Here is a 20290-nt window from a genome sequence, read left to right on the forward strand (position 1 = left end):
ATAAATGTCTTATGTATTCATAAAAAGCATGCATGGTCAATATAGCATGGCATGCATAGGTCGTCGCAGGTTTGTGGAGATCTTTACAATTGATGTAATAATCTCGAATGGCATTGATCACTTGCACAATGTCTTGTTAATGTCATTTCAACTGCAGTCCAGGTCATTTGGTTCTGCAATTAGATGAAGCACAGTGATAACGCATTAATCGGTTGTATTAATACAAAACAAAATATCCGACATTGTATTCCCTTTTCAACTTAGCTGTGCTTTTACATGGTTGAAAGCACAGTGATATACTGTACATTTGGGTGACAACTAAAAATAAGACATTGTTTTTCCATTGGAATTTGGTTGTGATTTTATTTGGTTGTGCTTTTAGATGGTTGAAAGCATAGTGATAACACATTGGAAATTCAACTAACTTTTGGCTGTCTTTTTGACTGGGTGAATATAGGTTGTAATCTCATTCATCAACGTCTCAACCAAATATTACCAAGTAATCCACGTTGAAATGACGTGATGTGCCCAGTGGGATGTGAGGTCCTGGGGATGATGAGTTTAGACCAGAGAGAGTCTTCCTCTCTCCTCTCCCTGCCTCCAGACGGAGTTCTGATGATGAATCTATGGCCGCAGTGTGTCTGTGTGTCTGACACTGTGATGTATGTAGGCCTGGTCCACTCTCCCCCCACTCCTCTCTCAGTGCTGAGAGGACCTGATGATGAGGCACTGCCTCACCTCCTGCCTCAGTGGGATTTCAGAGCACACAGACCAGACAACCAAAAAATGAGGAATACTCGTTTTGTCCATTGATTTTCACTGGGGGCATTTCTAAAATAGCCCATCTGACCTTTTGGGGCGAATGTTTCTGAATGGAGGAAACAGGGGCGCTACACACGTTTGGCCTTATGCCTTTTGCTATCTGCCTGGGCGGTACTGAGGTCTGAGGGGGAAGGGGGATGGATTAGTTTGAGGTGGAAACTGGAGAGGTCTGATAAAGGCCACATGGAGCCAAGGCTGCCATCACACTACCAGAATGTGTCTCTATCGTACAAACGCTATCATCCCACTCTGACTGGGTGTAATTCACCTGTAAGCGCCTCAAAGTTCCCCAACACCTCCTCCCTGTTCCCTCCCAATATACCACACTTGCCTTTACAAACAAATCAGGTGCCAACTCAATTTCAACATACATTTCTTGTAACAAGTATATAACACTGTCATAGAAAATTATTTTCGGAGAGAGGGGTGGCAGGATTGTCCACCCGTCCGTCCGTTGCCTGGAAGAGCAGCTCAGCCTCATTATCCTGATTAAATGTGTGCAGATGTGCTGAATGAGGAGCTGCCACCGACAGACTCCCTCTGCGCTAACCGTGGTGACACAAACAGCTAGCTCTGTCCCCTTGAGCCGGTCAGGTGATGAAAACCAGAAAGGCACGGGACTGAGAAACGACGGCCATTAAGCAAAAAAAGAGAGAAGGGGGGACGAAAAAACATAGAAAAAAACCTCCTCCTGTAGTGGTGTCATCCCTGACTGTCGCACTTAACATTACATAAAGTAACAATTTCACCCCCCCACACACCCCTCTCTCTGCTACTTCTGAATTTCTAAAATGAAAATGAGAATGTGCGCGTGCCGCGTGCCGCGTTTCTTTCTCAGGAGATAATCTGGCCTCATCCAGATGATGAGCGGCCTGCCACTTAACGGGGAGGAGATCCACTTTGATCACACCGCCCCGGGGCGAACCTATCGCAGCACAGCCTATTACACTGCCTCATTTGCATATGCAGCTAGGGCTTATGGGGAGGCTGAGATCTAGTCTCAAGGTTCTAAACGAATGAACAGAGCCAAGGAAAAGCATCACTTCACCTCACACTGGTGTGGTGGTAGTGGAAGATCTCTTTACAGAGAGCAGAGAAGATCCCCATTCTAATGTCCATAGCATACCACTTGGATTGCATGTCCAATACATTGCTTCACACTAAGTGGTACACTAGTATGGACATAGAATTTGAATGTGGCTAAGCAGCTCTATGTTGCTAGAGATCTACTATGGTCTACAGTGCCTTCAGAAAGTATTCACAACCCTTGACTTTTTCCATATTCTGTTGTGTTACAGTCTAAATGTAAAATGTATTAAATTGAGATGTATTTGGTCACTGGCCTACACACAATAACCCATAATGTAAAATTGTAATTATGTTTTTAGAATTTTTTACTAATTCATTTAAAATGAAAAGCTGAAATGTCTTGAGTCAATAAGTATTCGACCCCTTCGTTAAATGCAATAATAGTGTTTAACATGATTTTGGAATGACTACCTCATCTCTGTAACCCATACTTACAATTACCTGTAAGATCCCTCAGTAAAGCGTTGCATTACAAACACAGATTCAACCACAAAGACCAATGAGAGGAAGGAAACCGATCAGGGATTTCACTATGAGGCCAATGGTGACTTTAAAACAGTTACAGAGTTTAATGGCTGTGATAGGAGAAAACTGAGGATGGATCAACAACATTGTAGTTACTCCTAAATACTAACCTAAAGGACAGAGTCAAAAGAAGGAAGCCTGTACAGAATAAAAATATTCCAAAACGTGCATCCTTTTTGCAACAAAGCACTAAAGTAACACTGCAAAAAAATGTGGCAAAGTAATTAACTTTTTGCAAATCCAATACAACACATAACTGAGTACCAATCTCCATATTTTCAAACATAGTGGTGGCGGCATCATTTAATGGGTATGCTTGTAATCGTTAAGGACTGGTGTGTTTTTCAGGATAAAAAATAAATTAAATGGAGTTAAGCACAGGCAAAATTCTAGAGGAAAACCTGCTTCAGTCTGCTTTCCACCAGACACTGGGAGATGAATTCACCTTTCAGCAGGACAATAACGTAAAACACAAGGCCAAATATACACTGGACTTGCTTACCAAGAAGACAGTGAATGAGTGGCCAAGATAAAGTTTTGACTTAAATCTACTTGAAAATCTATGGCAAGACCTGAAAATGGTTCTCTAGCAAAGACCAATAACCAATTTGACAGAGCTTGAAAAATGTTGAAAAGAATAACGGGAAAATGTTGCACAATCCAGGTGTGGAAAGCTCTTAGAGATATACCCAGAAAGTCTTACAGCTGTAATCACTGCCAAAGGTGCTTCTACAAAGTATTGATTCATGGGTGTGAATACTTATCTAAATGAGATATTTCTGTATTTAATTTGCAAACAATTCTAAAAAGATTTTTTCACTTTGTCATTATTGGGTATTGTGTGTAGATGGATAAGAGAAAAAATATATTTAATCCATTTTAAATTCAGGCTGTAACAACAAAATGTGGAATAGGTCAAGGGGTATGAATACTTTCTGAAGACACTGTAGCTGTACAGAGTGTTTACGCTCTTACTCTTTCTTTCAATAACAGCTCATTATTTTTTGCTCTTCCGGTTTTAACATACGTACATCAGGTGTCGATTAACATAAACACATACCAACTTTCAGCGTATCCAAACTATTTCACGAAATGAACAAACTACAAAGAAGAAGAGTGGTCTACTTTTTAGGATCCACATGATCTCCATATTTAAATGTCTATTTGTTTAGAAAATTGGGGGACTAAAACAACTAAATTTTACAAATAAGCACAGTCGCTTCATACTTTATTTTTGATATTTCCCATTTGTGCACCTACAGTACCAAAGCCATTTCATTGTTTTAAACTAAAATGTATATATAACTGTGACAGTAAACATATTTCTATCAGCCTTTATAATGCAAATGGCTCTACGGAAAGTGCTATGGTGAATATTAAACCAGTACTCACAGCACCGATAGGCTCCCCCAATCTATCTCTTTGAAAGAGCCATGTACAATGAACAGCAGTCTCCAAAATGTTATTGGGAGCCAGAAAAGAGAGAGGGAGAGAGAGAGAGAGAGAGAAAGAGAGAGATAGAGAGAGTGAGATAGAGAGAGTGAGAGAGAAAAGAGGAGGAGGATCTCTTTGGTGTGGTGTCTCTGTTCTATAGAAACCACTTTTCCAAACGAGGTGGACATCAATCAGCACAAATAATTCCTACAACTTTTTAAATCAGACCTTTAAATGGCATTACATATGTAGCAAGGCATGAAAAATTTATATGTTGAAGTCTTGGGAAAATGTCAAGGGTAATGATCTCCAGCACAACGCTTACCTCCTTAGCTTTTTGTTTCAGCCGAGCCTGCTCTGGGTCCTCTTGCCTGGAGCGACTCTGCAGAGTTAAGGAGGGGGGGGGGACACAGGTTAACAGCTGGTTTAAGGACCCCCTCATCTGTTGCAGCCAGCACAAAAATAGTACAAAATGGGAACAGGATACAAGGTGTCAAGGACATCGTATTTGGATTCATAGAAGTGCAATTGAGCGCCCGAGGCCAGTGCCCTTTAAGCCTGCGCCAAATCCCACCGTAAATAAGCTGCTGGAGGGAGATTCTAATCAAAGGAGGTTATTAAAAATTCTGCGCGAGCCAGCAGAGCACACAGGGCCGGGAGAATGTGCTCAAACTCAGAAAGTCACAGGCACTCTGTCTGTCCCGCTTTTGTTCCGGTGCCACTGCAGTGTGTGTGTGTGTGTGTTGTGTGAGTGTATGCGTATCTCTCTAGAGTCAGGACCAGAGTCCACAGTACTGGAGTGCCATTGTAATTAGTCAGTGAGAGCTGAGCTGCCTGTGCAGCTTGTACCTGTCTGTGTGAGCTGTTAACCACAGGGCTTCCAATTAACCATACAGGGACTCTTCTAAAAGCTCACTGTTAGTGGAACCCTGCCAGATCACCACACTATCACAGTACTAGCCTACTGTAGCTATCAGAGACGCAGTGTACTTTTCCTATGAGTCTATGAAAGACAGACAAATACACTGTTGAATGCTCCCGCAGTTTTATTGTACAACGTTTCAACCCGGAGGTCTTCGTCTATGCTATGGTAATACAGGCAGCTAACAGTGCTGCCCCCTGCCATAGCAATGGGAATAATTCTATTTAAAAAATCTACTTCCTGTTTAACTAGCATAAATCCATTTAGCTTGAATGAAGGTTAGGGATATGACTAGTAATGGTCCAATGTGTCTTTAACATTGCCTAACCTCTGTAAGAGCATGGTCATCCCGGTGGTGTTAAAGACTACTTCATTAATATCTCTGAACGTGATGCTCCTCCTGATGTTTCCCTTTTCTACTATAAGCAATCAAATGCTATTTGCCTTCAGTGGTGCTGGAAAGCAATAGTCTAGTACCCCAACCTGCACTACTGTTTGAATACACCAGTTAGATACTGAAATATACTGTAAGAAGTGTATAGTGGAAATGGACAAGTCAGATTAATTAATGTGCCTCAAAACCATGCTATGACATAATAATGAGCCCAGACAACACATATCGCATATTAGATATACAGTTATACTAAAGATTTGTTCAGGTGTGATAAACTGATGTTTAGTAAAACTTACTGTCATATACTCCTTCTAAAGACACTTACAGTTAGGCCCTGAGATTGCATCTTTTTTTAAATAACAAAATAAAGCTTGGTGCAGTAGTTTCCTAACTACCAACTATAACAGTGGCAAGGCGGGTCATTGTTCATCAGTCTGACTGTTTCTAATGTCCTGCATGGCAGGCAGGGCCAGACCATAACAATGCTGTTAACACAGGGAAGTGATAATGCAATCAGCTGTGGGACATTGTCTCTGTTGAAGATGTATTAAATGAAGCAAGCTTCTCTCTAATGTCTCACCGTGGGGCATTTCCCTTCAAAACACATTCTGTTGGTGGTGACAATATTTGAACCTTTGCATCATACTGTATGTCTAATGAATTATGTACCTGTCTTCTTTGAAAGATTGCATGAAGTATGTGAGAACTTATTCAAGTCATTTCACAATCTTATACAAGTTAAGTGTGTGCAAAAAGTGTTTACACCAGTCTCAACAGCCTGAGTGTGACTGGATGGACACACATGAGTGTGCAGAGACTGCCTAGATGCAATTCATCTGTTCTGAGACTCTGTAAGGCTCTCTGAGGCTCCCCTGCCCACTACTGTTGAAGCTGGTTCTCCTGAGTACTGAGATGGCTGACACGACACGCTTTTAGCTCTGGGCGTGTCAGCGGGTATGTGAGGAGGATCAGATCAGAGGACTGTATAGAGTTCCACAGTGGTTCCTCTGCTTGTTGTGTTTGGGGACAATGAGAGGACAAAGGAGCCCTAGAGCGAGGGGGCGGGAGAACACACTGAGGGCACTCTACGGAGGACACACTCGGTTTCATCTGTTAGCTAGGGCCTGGGCAGGAACAGCGAAGACACCACACTGCCCTAGACACTGACAAGGAACACACACCACAGCACAGCTAAACACTACCTTACACACCACCTCACACACAACCTCACACACCACAGCTAAACACTACCTCACACACCACAGCACAGCTAAACACTACCTTACACACCACCTCACACACCACCTTACACACCACAGCACAGCTAAACACTACCTTACACACCACCTCACACACCACCTCACACACCACAGCTAAACACTACCTCACACACCACAGCACAGCTAAACACTACCTTACACACCACCTCACACACCACCTTACACACCACAGCACAGCTAAACACTACCTTACACACCACCTCACACACCACCTCACACACCACAGCTAAACACTACCTCACACACCACAGCACAGCTAAACACTACCTTACACACCACCTCACACACCACAGCACAGCTAAACACTACCTTACACACCACCTCACACACCACCTTACACACCACAGCACAGCTAAACACTACCTTACACACCACCTCACACACCACCTCACACACCACAGCTAAACACTACCTCACACACCACAGCTAAACACTACCTTACACACCACCTCACACTCCACAGCACAGCTAAACACCACCTTACACACCACCTCACACACCACCTTACACACCACAGCACAGCTAAACACTACCTTACACACCACCTCACACACCACCTCACACACCACAGCTAAACACTACCTCACACACCACAGCACAGCTAAACACCACCTTACACACCACCTCACACACCACCTTACACACCACCTCACACACCACAGCTAAACACTACCTTACACACCACCTTACACACCACCTCACACTCCACAGCACAGCTAAACACCACCTTACACACCACCTCACACACCACCTTACACACCACCTCACACACCACCTCACACACCACAGCACAGCTAAACACTACCTTACACACCACCTCACACACCACCTCACACACCACCTCACACACCACAGCACAGCTAAACACTACCTTACACACCACCTTACACACCACCTTACACACCACCTTACACACACCACCTTACACACACCACCTCACACACCACCTCACACACCACAGCTAAACACTACCTCACACACCACCTCACACACCACCTCACACACCACAGCACAGCTAAACACTACCTTACACACCACCTCACACACCACCTTACACACCACAGCTAAACACCACCTCACACACCACCTCACACACCACAGCACAGCTAAACACTACCTTACACACCACCTCACACACCACCTTACACACCACAGCTAAACACCACCTCACACACCACCTCACACACCACAGCACAGCTAAACACTACCTTACACACCACCTCACACACCACCTTACACACACCACCTCACACACCACCTCACACACCACCTTACACACCACCTTACACACACCACCTCACACACCACCTCACACACCACCTCACACACCACAGCACAGCTAAACACTACCTTACACACCACCTCACACACCACCTCACACACCACAGCACAGCTAAACACTACCTTACACACCACCTCACACACCACCTTACACACCACCTTACACACCACCTCACACACCACCTCACACACCACCTCACACACAAGTAACACACACAATAGAAACAGAGCTACAGTCCCTACACTGGACTTCATGGTGTATTAGGTCGGCTTGGAAATGGGGTAACTGAAACTGGTAAGATTTCAGGGTATTGCTAAATTGGGCTAAAGATCAGGATTGAATGTGAAAACACTTCATTGACTGTGTGGTTGTAACTAAAAGGGATATATGCCTTTATAACAAGAAGGAGACTAGGACTTACTTTAGCTGCTTTGAGTAGGATCTCTCTCTCCTGTTCATCCTTCCTCTGCTTCTCTATCCTCTCCAGCTGCTCAAAGAACTTTAGCTGCGACCGCACGTCTGCCGACTGCTCATACCACTCCTCATCCTGCAGAGACAGAGAGGGAAAGAAAGAAACAGAGAATGAGTGGAGGAAAAATAACTTAAGATCCTAAGAAGATCGCATTTGAACCACAAGTTTGGATAAACATATTATTACAACTTTAGACACCTCGTCTCTCTCAACCACCAGTTTGGATAACTAATCACAACTTTTCTTTGTTTACAGGTATCACCGCTTCTCGTTGTGTTAAATATGTTGTTCTGCACTTGGGAGATGGGAAGATGAGACAAGTTTCAGAAGGAAAACAAAGTTTGTGGGTCATCAAAAAGTTAATATGACAATTGTTTATTCCCTGTGTGTGTGTCTGTCTCTCTGTTCTTCCCCAACACCCTTTATCAGTTTCTCTCACTCTATCTCCCTCTCTGTGGCGATGTGAGGAGCTGGGTGGCAGAGCAGAGCACAGAGTGGAGTGACATCTGAGGGTTTGTCACCACGCGCACGTCTCTCTCATCCTTCCTCCCTCCTTTGTTCAGAGCTGAGCCTGCACTCCTCTCCTCCTCCGTAACTCAGTCGAGCCGTGCTCTCTCTTTCAGGCCGCCCGCCCGGTTGGTTTTTTCGCTGATGTCAACAGAGTGGCTTCACAGAGACGAGGAGACTTCACGCATCTAACACGCCTCATTTACAAACCGCAAAAAAGACAAAACAAGACAGGGACAGCTGTAGCCCACCACCCCTCTCCTCTGCCTCACATACACACAGGAAAACAGCTTTTCAAAGTTGCTATGTTTTTTGCTTTCTTTCTTTTACAAGGAGCAGAGTTGAATTGACTTTATTGTTAACCAATTAAATGTTGTTACATTGCTATATTCAAGGCTAAAAGTTAATGTCACCCATGCTGGTGTGTCAGACAGAGGCCTGCAAAAGATCTATCAGTTATTTTTCAAAGATTTGAAGAATAGGTTTCTGTGGAAAGTGTAAAAAGCGCCCACCTCCTGATAGGTATGTCTGTCTCTGGCACGACTACTTACCTTACCGCCGTCCATCCTGTGCTGTGCGATGGAGGAGACCTTCTCCAGCACAGTGCGGAGTCGGGACTGGGTAGCGTGGGAGATGAAGTTCACCGCTTCCATAGGAACCTCTGACACGCCAAACTTCTTAGCTTAGGGTCACAGACAGACAGAAGGACTCTAACATTAATACACGCTGATCTCCCCAAATCCCTGTCCGAAAAGGCTTTTCATACTACTGAACCAAGCTGAGCCGAACCGAACCAAGCTGTAATGAGCTGGCCTGGTTCCACATCCACCATAGTTGTTGGAACCATGCTAAAAAGGACAAAGCAAAACATTTGAGCCAGCACAGTTTGGTTTAGGTCAGGACGATAGTGTGAAAAAGGTAGTTAGTTTAATAATGATAAAGCTCTGTCTAGATGTTTCACGGTTCTAGTACCATGTTGAGAATAGTATCCAAGTATGAATTGCCAAGCTCTTACTCTGCAGTCTTTCATGTGTGTAGCTGTAAACAACATGGGCCAACCTTAACTTTAAAGGATCATTTCGACTAGTTTTCTGGCAGTAAACAGTTTGTGAAGTCATAATTCAGAGGACAGAGTTTAGGATCTGTTTTTCTTCCTTTTTAATATTCCATTAACAGAATGTTCTCTCTGGTCCACTTTTAAGTAAACCACACCAATTATTTAAATCAGCCGTACTGTACATACACCTTTTCCTGGTCTAACATCTTGAAAGGATCGAGATCCGTATAAGCCTGATAATTAGTGTGAAAATTCAAAAACATTTTCTCTGGGTCGTAAGCGATGTCAAAAGGTAAAATACTAAAGGCTTCCACTCTCTCTCCTACAAACTGAGATCTTTAAGGCACCGAGACAAAGAAAGCCAAGTTCTCTATGAAATAAATACCTTCCTCAATGTACAATGTAGTCCACATCAGCACCTGGCTTAGGACTACAGGAGAGTCGAAATAGCATTGAATTGCTTTAGTGTTGGTTTCCAATCACCTTAACAGGCTTTACTTTGTACTGTTTTTACTGGTAATCTCATCTGCCCTTAAAAAGAGAAAAATGAACTTTCTGCACTGAACACGAGTGAGTCTCTTTGGAGTTGAGTGTTTCTGTATGCGTCTCTGCAGAATTGGACTTCTGAGGTACCAGTGCACATTTACTTTGAGAGGCTATTCTAGAGAACTCCAGCTGTGCATATGTTCTAGGCCCTGGGAGTCAGAAGGGAGTTGCTGCTTGCAGTTTCACAAATGAAACTGGCCCACGGCTCAAGGACAAGCCTGAAGAACGATGGAGAGGGGGAGAGAGAAGAGAGATAGAAAGAGAGAAGGGGGTGAGAGGAGAGAGAGATATGGGAAGAGATAGAAAGAGAAAAAAGGAGAAAGAAAGAAAGAAATAAACAGGGAGAGAGAAACAAGCTCCTCTCCTCCCAATCTGTGTGTGGACATTCTGAAAGACACAGGGTTCCCTGGTCCTCACCGGGTCTGAATCTACCCTGCCCCGCTGTACATCTCCCTGTCCAGTGGTGGCAGCAGAGAGCAGAGAGGGCAGCATGAAGCAGAGGGGTGAGTCAGGGCTGTGTACCACTGTGTGAGGAGGACCACATCCCCACTAGCCTCTGATTGAGCCGAGTTGGCAGGCTGGGGAGCCTCCCTTGGTTCTGCTGCCAGCTGAGAGTTCTCCACAGCCCGTCACTGACACAACAAAGCCGCCCAAGTGCCACTGCCCCAGCAGGGGGCACCATGGCCTCCCACCCACCCGGCCCCCGCACAGCACCAAGCCCCCAGAGCAAGATTTACATTTTTAACCCCCTCCTCCCCAAGGCGACGGGATAACAACCTCACCAATGTACCGTCTAACAGCACATGACCTCTGGGCCTCATTGTCACCGTCACCGTGGATACTTAATTGAGGTAAAACAAGAAGAAACGTCTTAGCGCTAAAACTCCCTGTTGTGTTTGAATTCTATTCTACTGTGTGGATTTTTAATGCAACGTGTATTCACAACTTAGTTGTTTATGGTAATATTATTGAATTGCACTTTCACACATTAGGCTTAGACATTTCCGACACAGTGCAAAAAGACCTGAAGGGTAACAAAGTGCCATTTACCAGTACCACCATTGAATGTGCCTAACGAGAGGCCAATACATTGTAGATACTAGTCTATCACATGGTAAACCCTCACATGAATTCTAATATGAACAGAGACTGATTCCACTGGTCAGTAAATCATCTCACATTCGCAAATAGGACAGTATCTGAATATGGAGCTCCAATCAAAAGACAGAAGAAGAACAAAATCAAGTCTTGTAACTCTGAACTCTTCCTTCAGTCCACAGGACAATCTGACAAGCAGCCTTCAAAAGACAGCTCTATAAAGTATTTATGTCAGGGCCTGGTGTCTAGTAAGTTCAGACAGAACCTGAAGAATTCATTAAAGGAGGTGAAAGAACTGTTAATTGCACCAAGTTTAAAATGAGGGAGGCCAGAAAGGAGCGTCTGCTCCGGCCTGCAACATCCCATCAGGGGAAGTAAATCAAACTGTCTGTCTTTAGTGATGACACTACAGATGCACAAACAACAAGGAGATTCGAAGAAAACACAAAGCTAACAGATAGATTTCATCACACACACACAGACAGGGGTCTGGCCTATATTTTCTAAACCAACACACGTTTGAAGGAACATGATTCTGTTTGGTACACACGTTCATGAATAAATTCAAGATAAATCTGAAGATAATAATCACTATGATGAAAATGAAGATCAGCGTCATTGGCAACACTTGATGATTATGGAATTATTATTATGGAACTGGAGATAATACTAACCGTGAAGACAACGACACTGTACATGATTCCACCTCAATTCTCTATCATTTAATGACTTTAAAGACTTACTGTGTATGCAACTTCTATTGTTCTACTGCTGTGAACAAGGCCTCATTATCATACACTATAGAGGTTTCTCTAGTGAGGGTGCCATCATGTACTATAACGTACTGTAGTAGTGTTCTGTCCGTACCTGTCTCTAGGATGCGTCTGTGTAACAGGCCCGGGTGAAGGAAAGCCTCATCTTTACAGGAGCGGATGTGTGTTCCCACCAGCTCAGAGTTGGTGGCCAGGATACGGGCGCTCTCTTCATTCAGGTTCACCCCCGCCATGGACGCCACATCGTTAATGTCATCATCATCCCTGGAAACAAACAGATGGAGGATTCATTTTTTAAGGGCTCTACAGATGTAGTTTGTTTTTGCAAACTTGTAGTGTATTTGAGTTTTAAAAAGAAATCTAAAGTTGTCATTTCCACTTAGAAATGTCAGACTTGTTTTGCCCTCATGAAAAATGTATCAACCCCTACAAAAATGGCAATGAATTATAATCCACATAAAAATTCAAATGTCCTGTTGCTGCAGGACTATTTTCCTGCTGTAGCAAACTGGCTCAAATTAAGATCCTACATCTGTACATTAGCTCTTACAACAACGTCTGTATAAAACAATATTGTATGTGTCCTTTTTACAGTATTAGTTTACATGTCCCTATAGACAATTACAGGGCCGTTCATGTGGAAAACTGACAGATTTTCTCATTTCATTCAAGGTGCAATCGTACAGGGAATGTAGTGTATGCACTTGCATTGTCATGATTCAGAGGTGTATAAGCTGCTCATAATAATACACTATTTTAATAGGTTTTATTCCATCCAGAGTCCATTTGAGTCAGGATATAGTAGAATTGACAACGTTTGGATGGCGGGGAGCTGGGTAAGGATGCACAGGAGGATTGGAACTGCTGTGTGATAAATCTGGCAATATACTAATATCAACAAACACTGTTTACAGACCACTCTGCTGAGAACAGCAATATCATCTAGTACTAGTCCAGAGGAAATATCCACCACCATTTTGATTCACAACACGAGCTGGCTTCTCAATACATTGTCCATTTTCTTAAATATGAGCTTTTTTAGAATTCATACATAGGTTTGGATCAGTAAAATGTATTAGATATCGTATTTGAGGTAAACAGTAACAAGGGGATAAAGGACCAAGAAGTCCCATTGAGGTCAAGGTCCTCCCCAAGGATGACCATCATTACAAGAATGGAGTGTCTGACCCAAACAGTTAATCTTTAATTTTAGGTTTTGGGTGAATCTGACATTGACAGTCGCCAGGCCTAAATCCTCTTTCCAGTCTCTATGAGTGAGTACCCCAACAGGGGAACGAGTGCTGTGGTAACCTGGTTGTGGCTGGCAATGTCCTGAGCTGATCATCCATGGAAATACTGCCTACCTCCCTCGCTCGCTGGGCTGGAGGAACCACTGAGTGGCGGTGACAGAGGGCACAGAGAGCCACAGAACACACACAGGGCAGCCGCTCACTGCTTCCCTCGCCCGTTCCTTCGCCTCCCCTCTAAAGTAATAGGCGTTCGCACCGCCAGCAGCCGCTGGTTCCGACCGTCAGAAGTTACGTGTTGCGGGGGCCATGCACGTTGATGCTGCCTTGTTCTCGAGTCTCTGCCCGCAGCGGGCGGGCGTCCATGTGTGGGAACACATCGCCATCGTCAGCGGCAGGCATTGCACCCCGCTGATGTCTTCCTGTTCCACGAGCACCTATATGAGTCCTGACATCCCGGCAGGAGGTTGACAAAGACGATTAGAGCTCCTTCCAGCACCAAGAGATCTCACTAGACCCTCTACTCACCCTGCCAGTCCCAGTCCTACTCTCTCTGAGTCTAATAATGAACCTCCATGTAGAATCTACCCAACAACACTCCATAATACAGGAGATTACACTATGTTATTATTATATCTCCTCTCCTACTGTAGGCTATACACCTTCATCTTCACCACCGTCATCTTCATCAACACCCAACACCCTGGCCTCCTAACCTCATTATCCATTAAATAAATAAACCATCATATGTAATGATGAATAACACATAAAGTTACACAACACAGCTAGTGGACATGGACATGCTATGTTGCTATGCAAATAACTCCCTTATTCCTGATTCTTAATAGCATAACTAGATGTCTCCTGTGTTTGATTCTTAATAGCATAACTAGATGTCTCCTGTGTTTGATTCTTAATAGCATAACTAGATGTCTCCTGTGTTTGATTCTTAATAGCATAACTAGATGTCTCCTGTGTTTGCGGGGGGCTACAATCAAATGGAAATGCAAGACAAGGCTGATATTAAAAGGAAGGAATTAGTTATGAAACGCATAACAAAAAGACTACTGAACAAATGTACAGTACCTTCTCCTCTCACTAATAAAGGTGAGATATAATTAGGTTCCACTGTGGAGGAAAAGACACCTCTCAATGATTGGTTTGGCTTTGCTGCGGGACATGACACCCAGAGAAACATGAATACATATGCATGTATTTTCCATATCAAGACTGGATGGGAGAGAGGGCACGCCATTTAGAAGGAACATGTGTATGTGTGTGGCGTGTGTGGAATGGGAGCATCCAGTCAGGGAAGAGCCAGGATCCAGGGCCAGACAAGGATCGTCTCTGATACCTCCCCCCAGAGAGTGCCCCCTGTGCCAAGGTAGGGGTCATCCACCGAGCCATCTGAGTGACTAACACCCCTGAGACCCCTCCATGTAGCTAGTCATACCTCACAGTGAGTGAGACACACACACAGTCACACACACAGTCCCACACAGGCTCAGGCCACTCCAGCTTCCTTAGTTCCTCAATGTGCACTACAGCCTGTCGCTTTAGACAATGCTGACTGCTGCCAATATGTATCAAAGCCAGTGTACTGTAGTTTAAGCACGTTCCCTCTCTGTGTTTCCGGCCTGGTCTGGATGTGAATGAGCTGGCTGGGGCTGGGGTAGAGGGACGTATGCCCCAGACCAGACATAGAGTGGAGGGGCAGGAGAATTTGGGGGAATGATGGTGAGCTCACCGCTGGCATTTTAACCTTTATTTAACTAGGCAAGTCAGTTAACAACAAATTCTTATTTACAATGACGGCCTACCGGGGAACAGTGGGTTAACTGCCTTGTTCAGGGGCAGAATGACAGATTTTTACCTTAACAGCTCGGGATTCGATCCAGCAACCTTTCGGTTACTGGCCCAACGCTCTAACCACTAGGCTACCTGCCACGGCATTGGGCTGATGGGGCTGACGTCTGAGACGGCTGAGGGCTGAGAACTAGGGGATGAGGGCCGGCTGTGATTAAAGCGGATGTTGGGTGTTTACAGAAAGCATGGAGGGCGAGATCAGCTGCTTCCACTCAGCACTGTAAACCTACGCTGTGGCTGCCTGTCTGTCTGTCAGTCTGTCTGTCAGTGGTCACCACAGCAGAGCACACTGGAACTCACCGGGAACCCCACAGGCCCTGCGGTCTGAACACAACACAGCACAGCACAGCACAACACAACACAGCACAGCGCAACACATCACAACAGATAAATAAATACATAGGTCAAGGTGGAGACACTAGAGGGGTTATGCCTGGTTGATTATATTTGGACCATGTTTGACTGGTTATAAACTGAATCTCTGAGATCATAGTCTATTCAACCCCTATCCACTTAGCTATTCAACCCTAGCATTATATTCTTCACAAAGGGAAACAATACAAATCTGATGTTACACAAAACACCATCTACATAGCACAACACTGGGGAGTGGAAGGAGGGGGAGTATTTAAGATCAAACACAGGAAACCAAAAAAATGCCTACAGTATAATATCAGTATCATCACTATTTTAAGGAGGGGGGAGACTCCCACCATCCCTCCCCATTTCTGGCCTATTGCGCACCCATGCTGGGAGGGAGTGGCTGAGAGTGCTCTGAGGTGAGAGGATATACACACGCCACAGGGCTCTGTTCCAACATGCTCTTATGTCCTCAGGAGGGGAACAGTATAGAGGTACATACAGCCCTGACCTACCAGGGACTACTACACTACACAGCGAGGTGTAGTCCATGTCAACAAGCAGAGTAGAGGGGGTAGTGCCGGTGAGGATATATGAACCCTATTTGATTGAGCTGACATGAAACCAGTGTGTAGCCTATGTACTGTATGGTTAGCCAGTATAGTGGACTGCTAGGGCAGGGAGGAAATGCGTGGTTTGTGTAAACAGGGAGGCAGAAGCACCAGAGGGAAAAGGTTGTCAGTAACAAGCAGCCCTGACAGCTTAATTATCAAGGCCACTAAAGATTTATTGGTTTATCAATCAGGGCCCGGGGCGGCTACTTTCCCCTCAGGAGGGGAAGCCATTACCATGAACCCGGTGGCCTACTATGGGCTCGGAGTCAGTGGTGTAAAGTAACTAAGTAAAAATACTTTGAAGTACTATTTAAGTATTTTGGGGGGTATCTGTACTTTACTTTTACTCTCCTACATTCCTAAATAAAATAATGCTTTTTTTACTCCTTACATTTTCCCTGATACCCAAAAGTACTCGTTACATTTTGAATGCGTAGCAGGACAGGAAAATGTACATACATACGCACGCACACACACTGCGATGTGCTCGCAATCACGCATGTACACACACACATAAGCACCTATACTTATAGGTCACATCGTAAAGATCATTTTTCATGAAGACGTTTTTTACAAAGATGAAATGAGCTGAAGAACCTGGAGGGAGGGTGGGAGCAACCATAAACATCTATATTAACAGGGGGTAACCATAAACATCTATATTAACAGGGGGTAACCATAAACATCTATATTAACAGGGAGCAACCATAAACATCTATATTAACAGGGGGTAACCATAAACATCTATATTAACAGGGAGCAACCATAAACATCTATATTAACAGGGAGCAACCATAAACATCTATATTAACAGGGGGTAACCATAAACATCTATATTAACAGGGGGTAACCATAAACATCTATATTAACCATAAACATCTATATTAACAGGGGGTAACCATAAACATCTATATTAACAGGGGGTAACCATAAACATCTATATTAACAGGGGGTAACCATAAACATCTATATTAACAGGGGGTAACCATAAACATCTATATTAACAGGGGGTAACCATAAACATCTATATTAACAGGGGGCAACCATAAACATCTATATTAACAGGGAGCAACCATAAACATCTATATTAACAGTGGGTAACCATAAACATCTATATTAACAGGGGGTAACCATAAACATCTATATTAACAGGGAGCAACCATAAACATCTATATTAACAGGGGGTAACCATAAACATCTATATTAACAGGGGGTAACCATAAACATCTATATTAACAGGGGTAACCATAAACACCTATATTAACAGGGGGTAACCATAAACATCTATATTAACAGGGGGTAACCATAAACATCTATATTAACAGGGGGTAACCATAAACATCTATATTAACAGGGGGTAACCATAAACATCTATATTAACCATAAACATCTATATTAACAGGGGGTAACCATAAACATCTATATTAACAGGGGGCAACCATAAACATCTATATTAACAGGGGGTAACCATAAACATCTATATTAACAGGGGGTAACCATAAACATCTATATTAACAGGGGGTAACCATAAACATCTATATTAACAGGGGGTAACCATAAACATCTATATTAACAGGGGGTAACCATAAACACCTATATTAACCATAAACATCTATATTAACAGGGGGCAACCATAAACATCTATATTAACAGGGGGTAACCATAAACATCTATATTAACAGGGGGTAACCATAAACATCTATATTAACAGGGGGTAACCATAAACATCTATATTAACCATAAACATCTATATTAACAGGGAGCAACCATACACATCTATATTAACAGGGAGCAACCATACACATCTATATTAACAGGGGGTAACCATAAACATCTATATTAACAGGGGGTAACCATAAACATCTATATTAACAGGGGGTAACCATAAACATCTATATTAACAGGGGGTAACCATAAACATCTATATTAACAGGGAGCAACCATAAACATCTATATTAACAGTGGGTAACCATAAACATCTATATTAACAGGGGGTAACCATAAACATCTATATTAACAGGGAGCAACCATAAACACCTATATTAACAGGGGGTAACCATAAACATCTATATTAACAGGGGGTAACCATAAACATCTATATTAACAGGGGGTAACCATAAACACCTATATTAACAGGGGGTAACCATAAACATCTATATTAACAGGGGGTAACCATAAACATCTATATTAACAGGGGGTAACCATAAACATCTATATTAACAGGGGGTAACCATAAACATCTATATTAACAGGGAGCAACCATAAACATCTATATTAACAGGGGGTAACCATAAACATCTATATTAACAGGGGGTAACCATAAACATCTATATTAACCATAAACATCTATATTAACCATAAACATCTATATTAACAGGGAGCAACCATAAACATCTATATTAACAGGGGGTAACCATAAACATCTATATTAACAGGGGGTAACCATAAACATCTATATTAACAGGGGGTAACCATAAACATCTATATTAACAGGGGGTAACCATAAACATCTATATTAACAGGGGGTAACCATAAACATCTATATTAACAGGGGGTAACCATAAACATCTATATTAACAGGGGGTAACCATAAACATCTATATTAACCATAAACATCTATATTAACAGGGAGCAACCATAAACATCTATATTAACCATAAACATCTATATTAACAGGGGGTAACCATAAACATCTATATTAACAGGGGGTAACCATAAACATCTATATTAACAGGGGGTAACCATAAACATCTATATTAACAGTGGGTAACCATAAACATCTATATTAACCATAAACATCTATATTAACAGGGGGTAACCATAAACATCTATATTAACAGGGGGTAACCATAAACATCTATATTAACAGGGGGTAACCATAAACATCTATATTAACAGGGGGTAACCATAAACATCTATATTAACAGGGGGTAACCATAAACATCTATATTAACAGTGGGTAACCATAAACATCTATATTAACAGGGGGTAACCATAAACATCTATATTAACAGGGAGCAACCATAAACATCTATATTAACCATAAACATCTATATTAACAGGGGGTAACCATAAACATCTATATTAACAGGGGGTAACCATAAACATCTATATTAACAGGGGGTAACCATAAACATCTATATTAACAGTGGGTAACCATAAACATCTATATTAACCATAAACATCTATATTAACAGGGGGTAACCATAAACATCTATATTAACAGGGGGTAACCATAAACATCTATATTAACAGGGGGTAACCATAAACATCTATATTAACAGGGGGTAACCATAAACATCTATATTAACCATAAACATCTATATTAACAGGGGGTAACCATAAACATCTATATTAACAGGGGGTAACCATAAACATCTATATTAACAGTGGGTAACCATAAACATCTATATTAACCATAAACATCTATATTAACAGGGGGTAACCATAAACATCTATATTAACCATAAACATCTATATTAACAGGGGGTAACCATAAACATCTATATTAACAGGGGGTAACCATAAACATCTATATTAACCATAAACATCTATATTAACAGGGGGTAACCATAAACATCTATATTAACAGGGGGTAACCATAAACATCTATATTAACAGGGGGTAACCATAAACATCTATATTAACAGGGGGTAACCATAAACATCTATATTAACAGGGGGTAACCATAAACATCTATATTAACCATAAACATCTATATTAACCATAAACATCTATATTAACAGGGGGTAACCATAAACATCTATATTAACAGGGGGTAACCATACACATCTATATTAACAGGGAGCAACCATAAACATCTATATTAACAGGGGGTAACCATAAACATCTATATTAACAGGGAGCAACCATAAACATCTATATTAACAGGGGGTAACCATAAACATCTATATTAACAGGGGGTAACCATAAACATCTATATTAACAGGGGGCAACCATAAACATCTATATTAACAGGGGGTAACCATAAACATCTATATT

The 20290-nt window shown here is 42.5% G+C and overlaps 1 protein-coding gene across 1 annotated transcript in view; it reads right to left on the minus strand.

Moving 5' to 3' along the window:
• The window catches only part of LOC106562390 (transcription initiation factor TFIID subunit 4), a 97217-nt gene that overhangs the window by 49401 nt on the left and 27526 nt on the right, over positions 1-20290 (minus strand). Inside the window, exons 9-12 of the mRNA XM_045689292.2 lie at positions 12296-12465; positions 9279-9409; positions 8170-8295; positions 4196-4252 (exon numbers count right to left, since the gene is read on the minus strand). Of these exons, the coding sequence (XP_045545248.2) occupies positions 4196-4252; positions 8170-8295; positions 9279-9409; positions 12296-12465 (484 nt within the window). The remainder of the gene's footprint in view (positions 1-4195; positions 4253-8169; positions 8296-9278; positions 9410-12295; positions 12466-20290) is intronic.

This window comes from Salmo salar, chromosome 11 (assembly GCF_965601325.2).
Source record: "Salmo salar chromosome 11, fSalSal1, whole genome shotgun sequence".
NCBI lineage: Eukaryota > Metazoa > Chordata > Actinopteri > Salmoniformes > Salmonidae > Salmo > Salmo salar.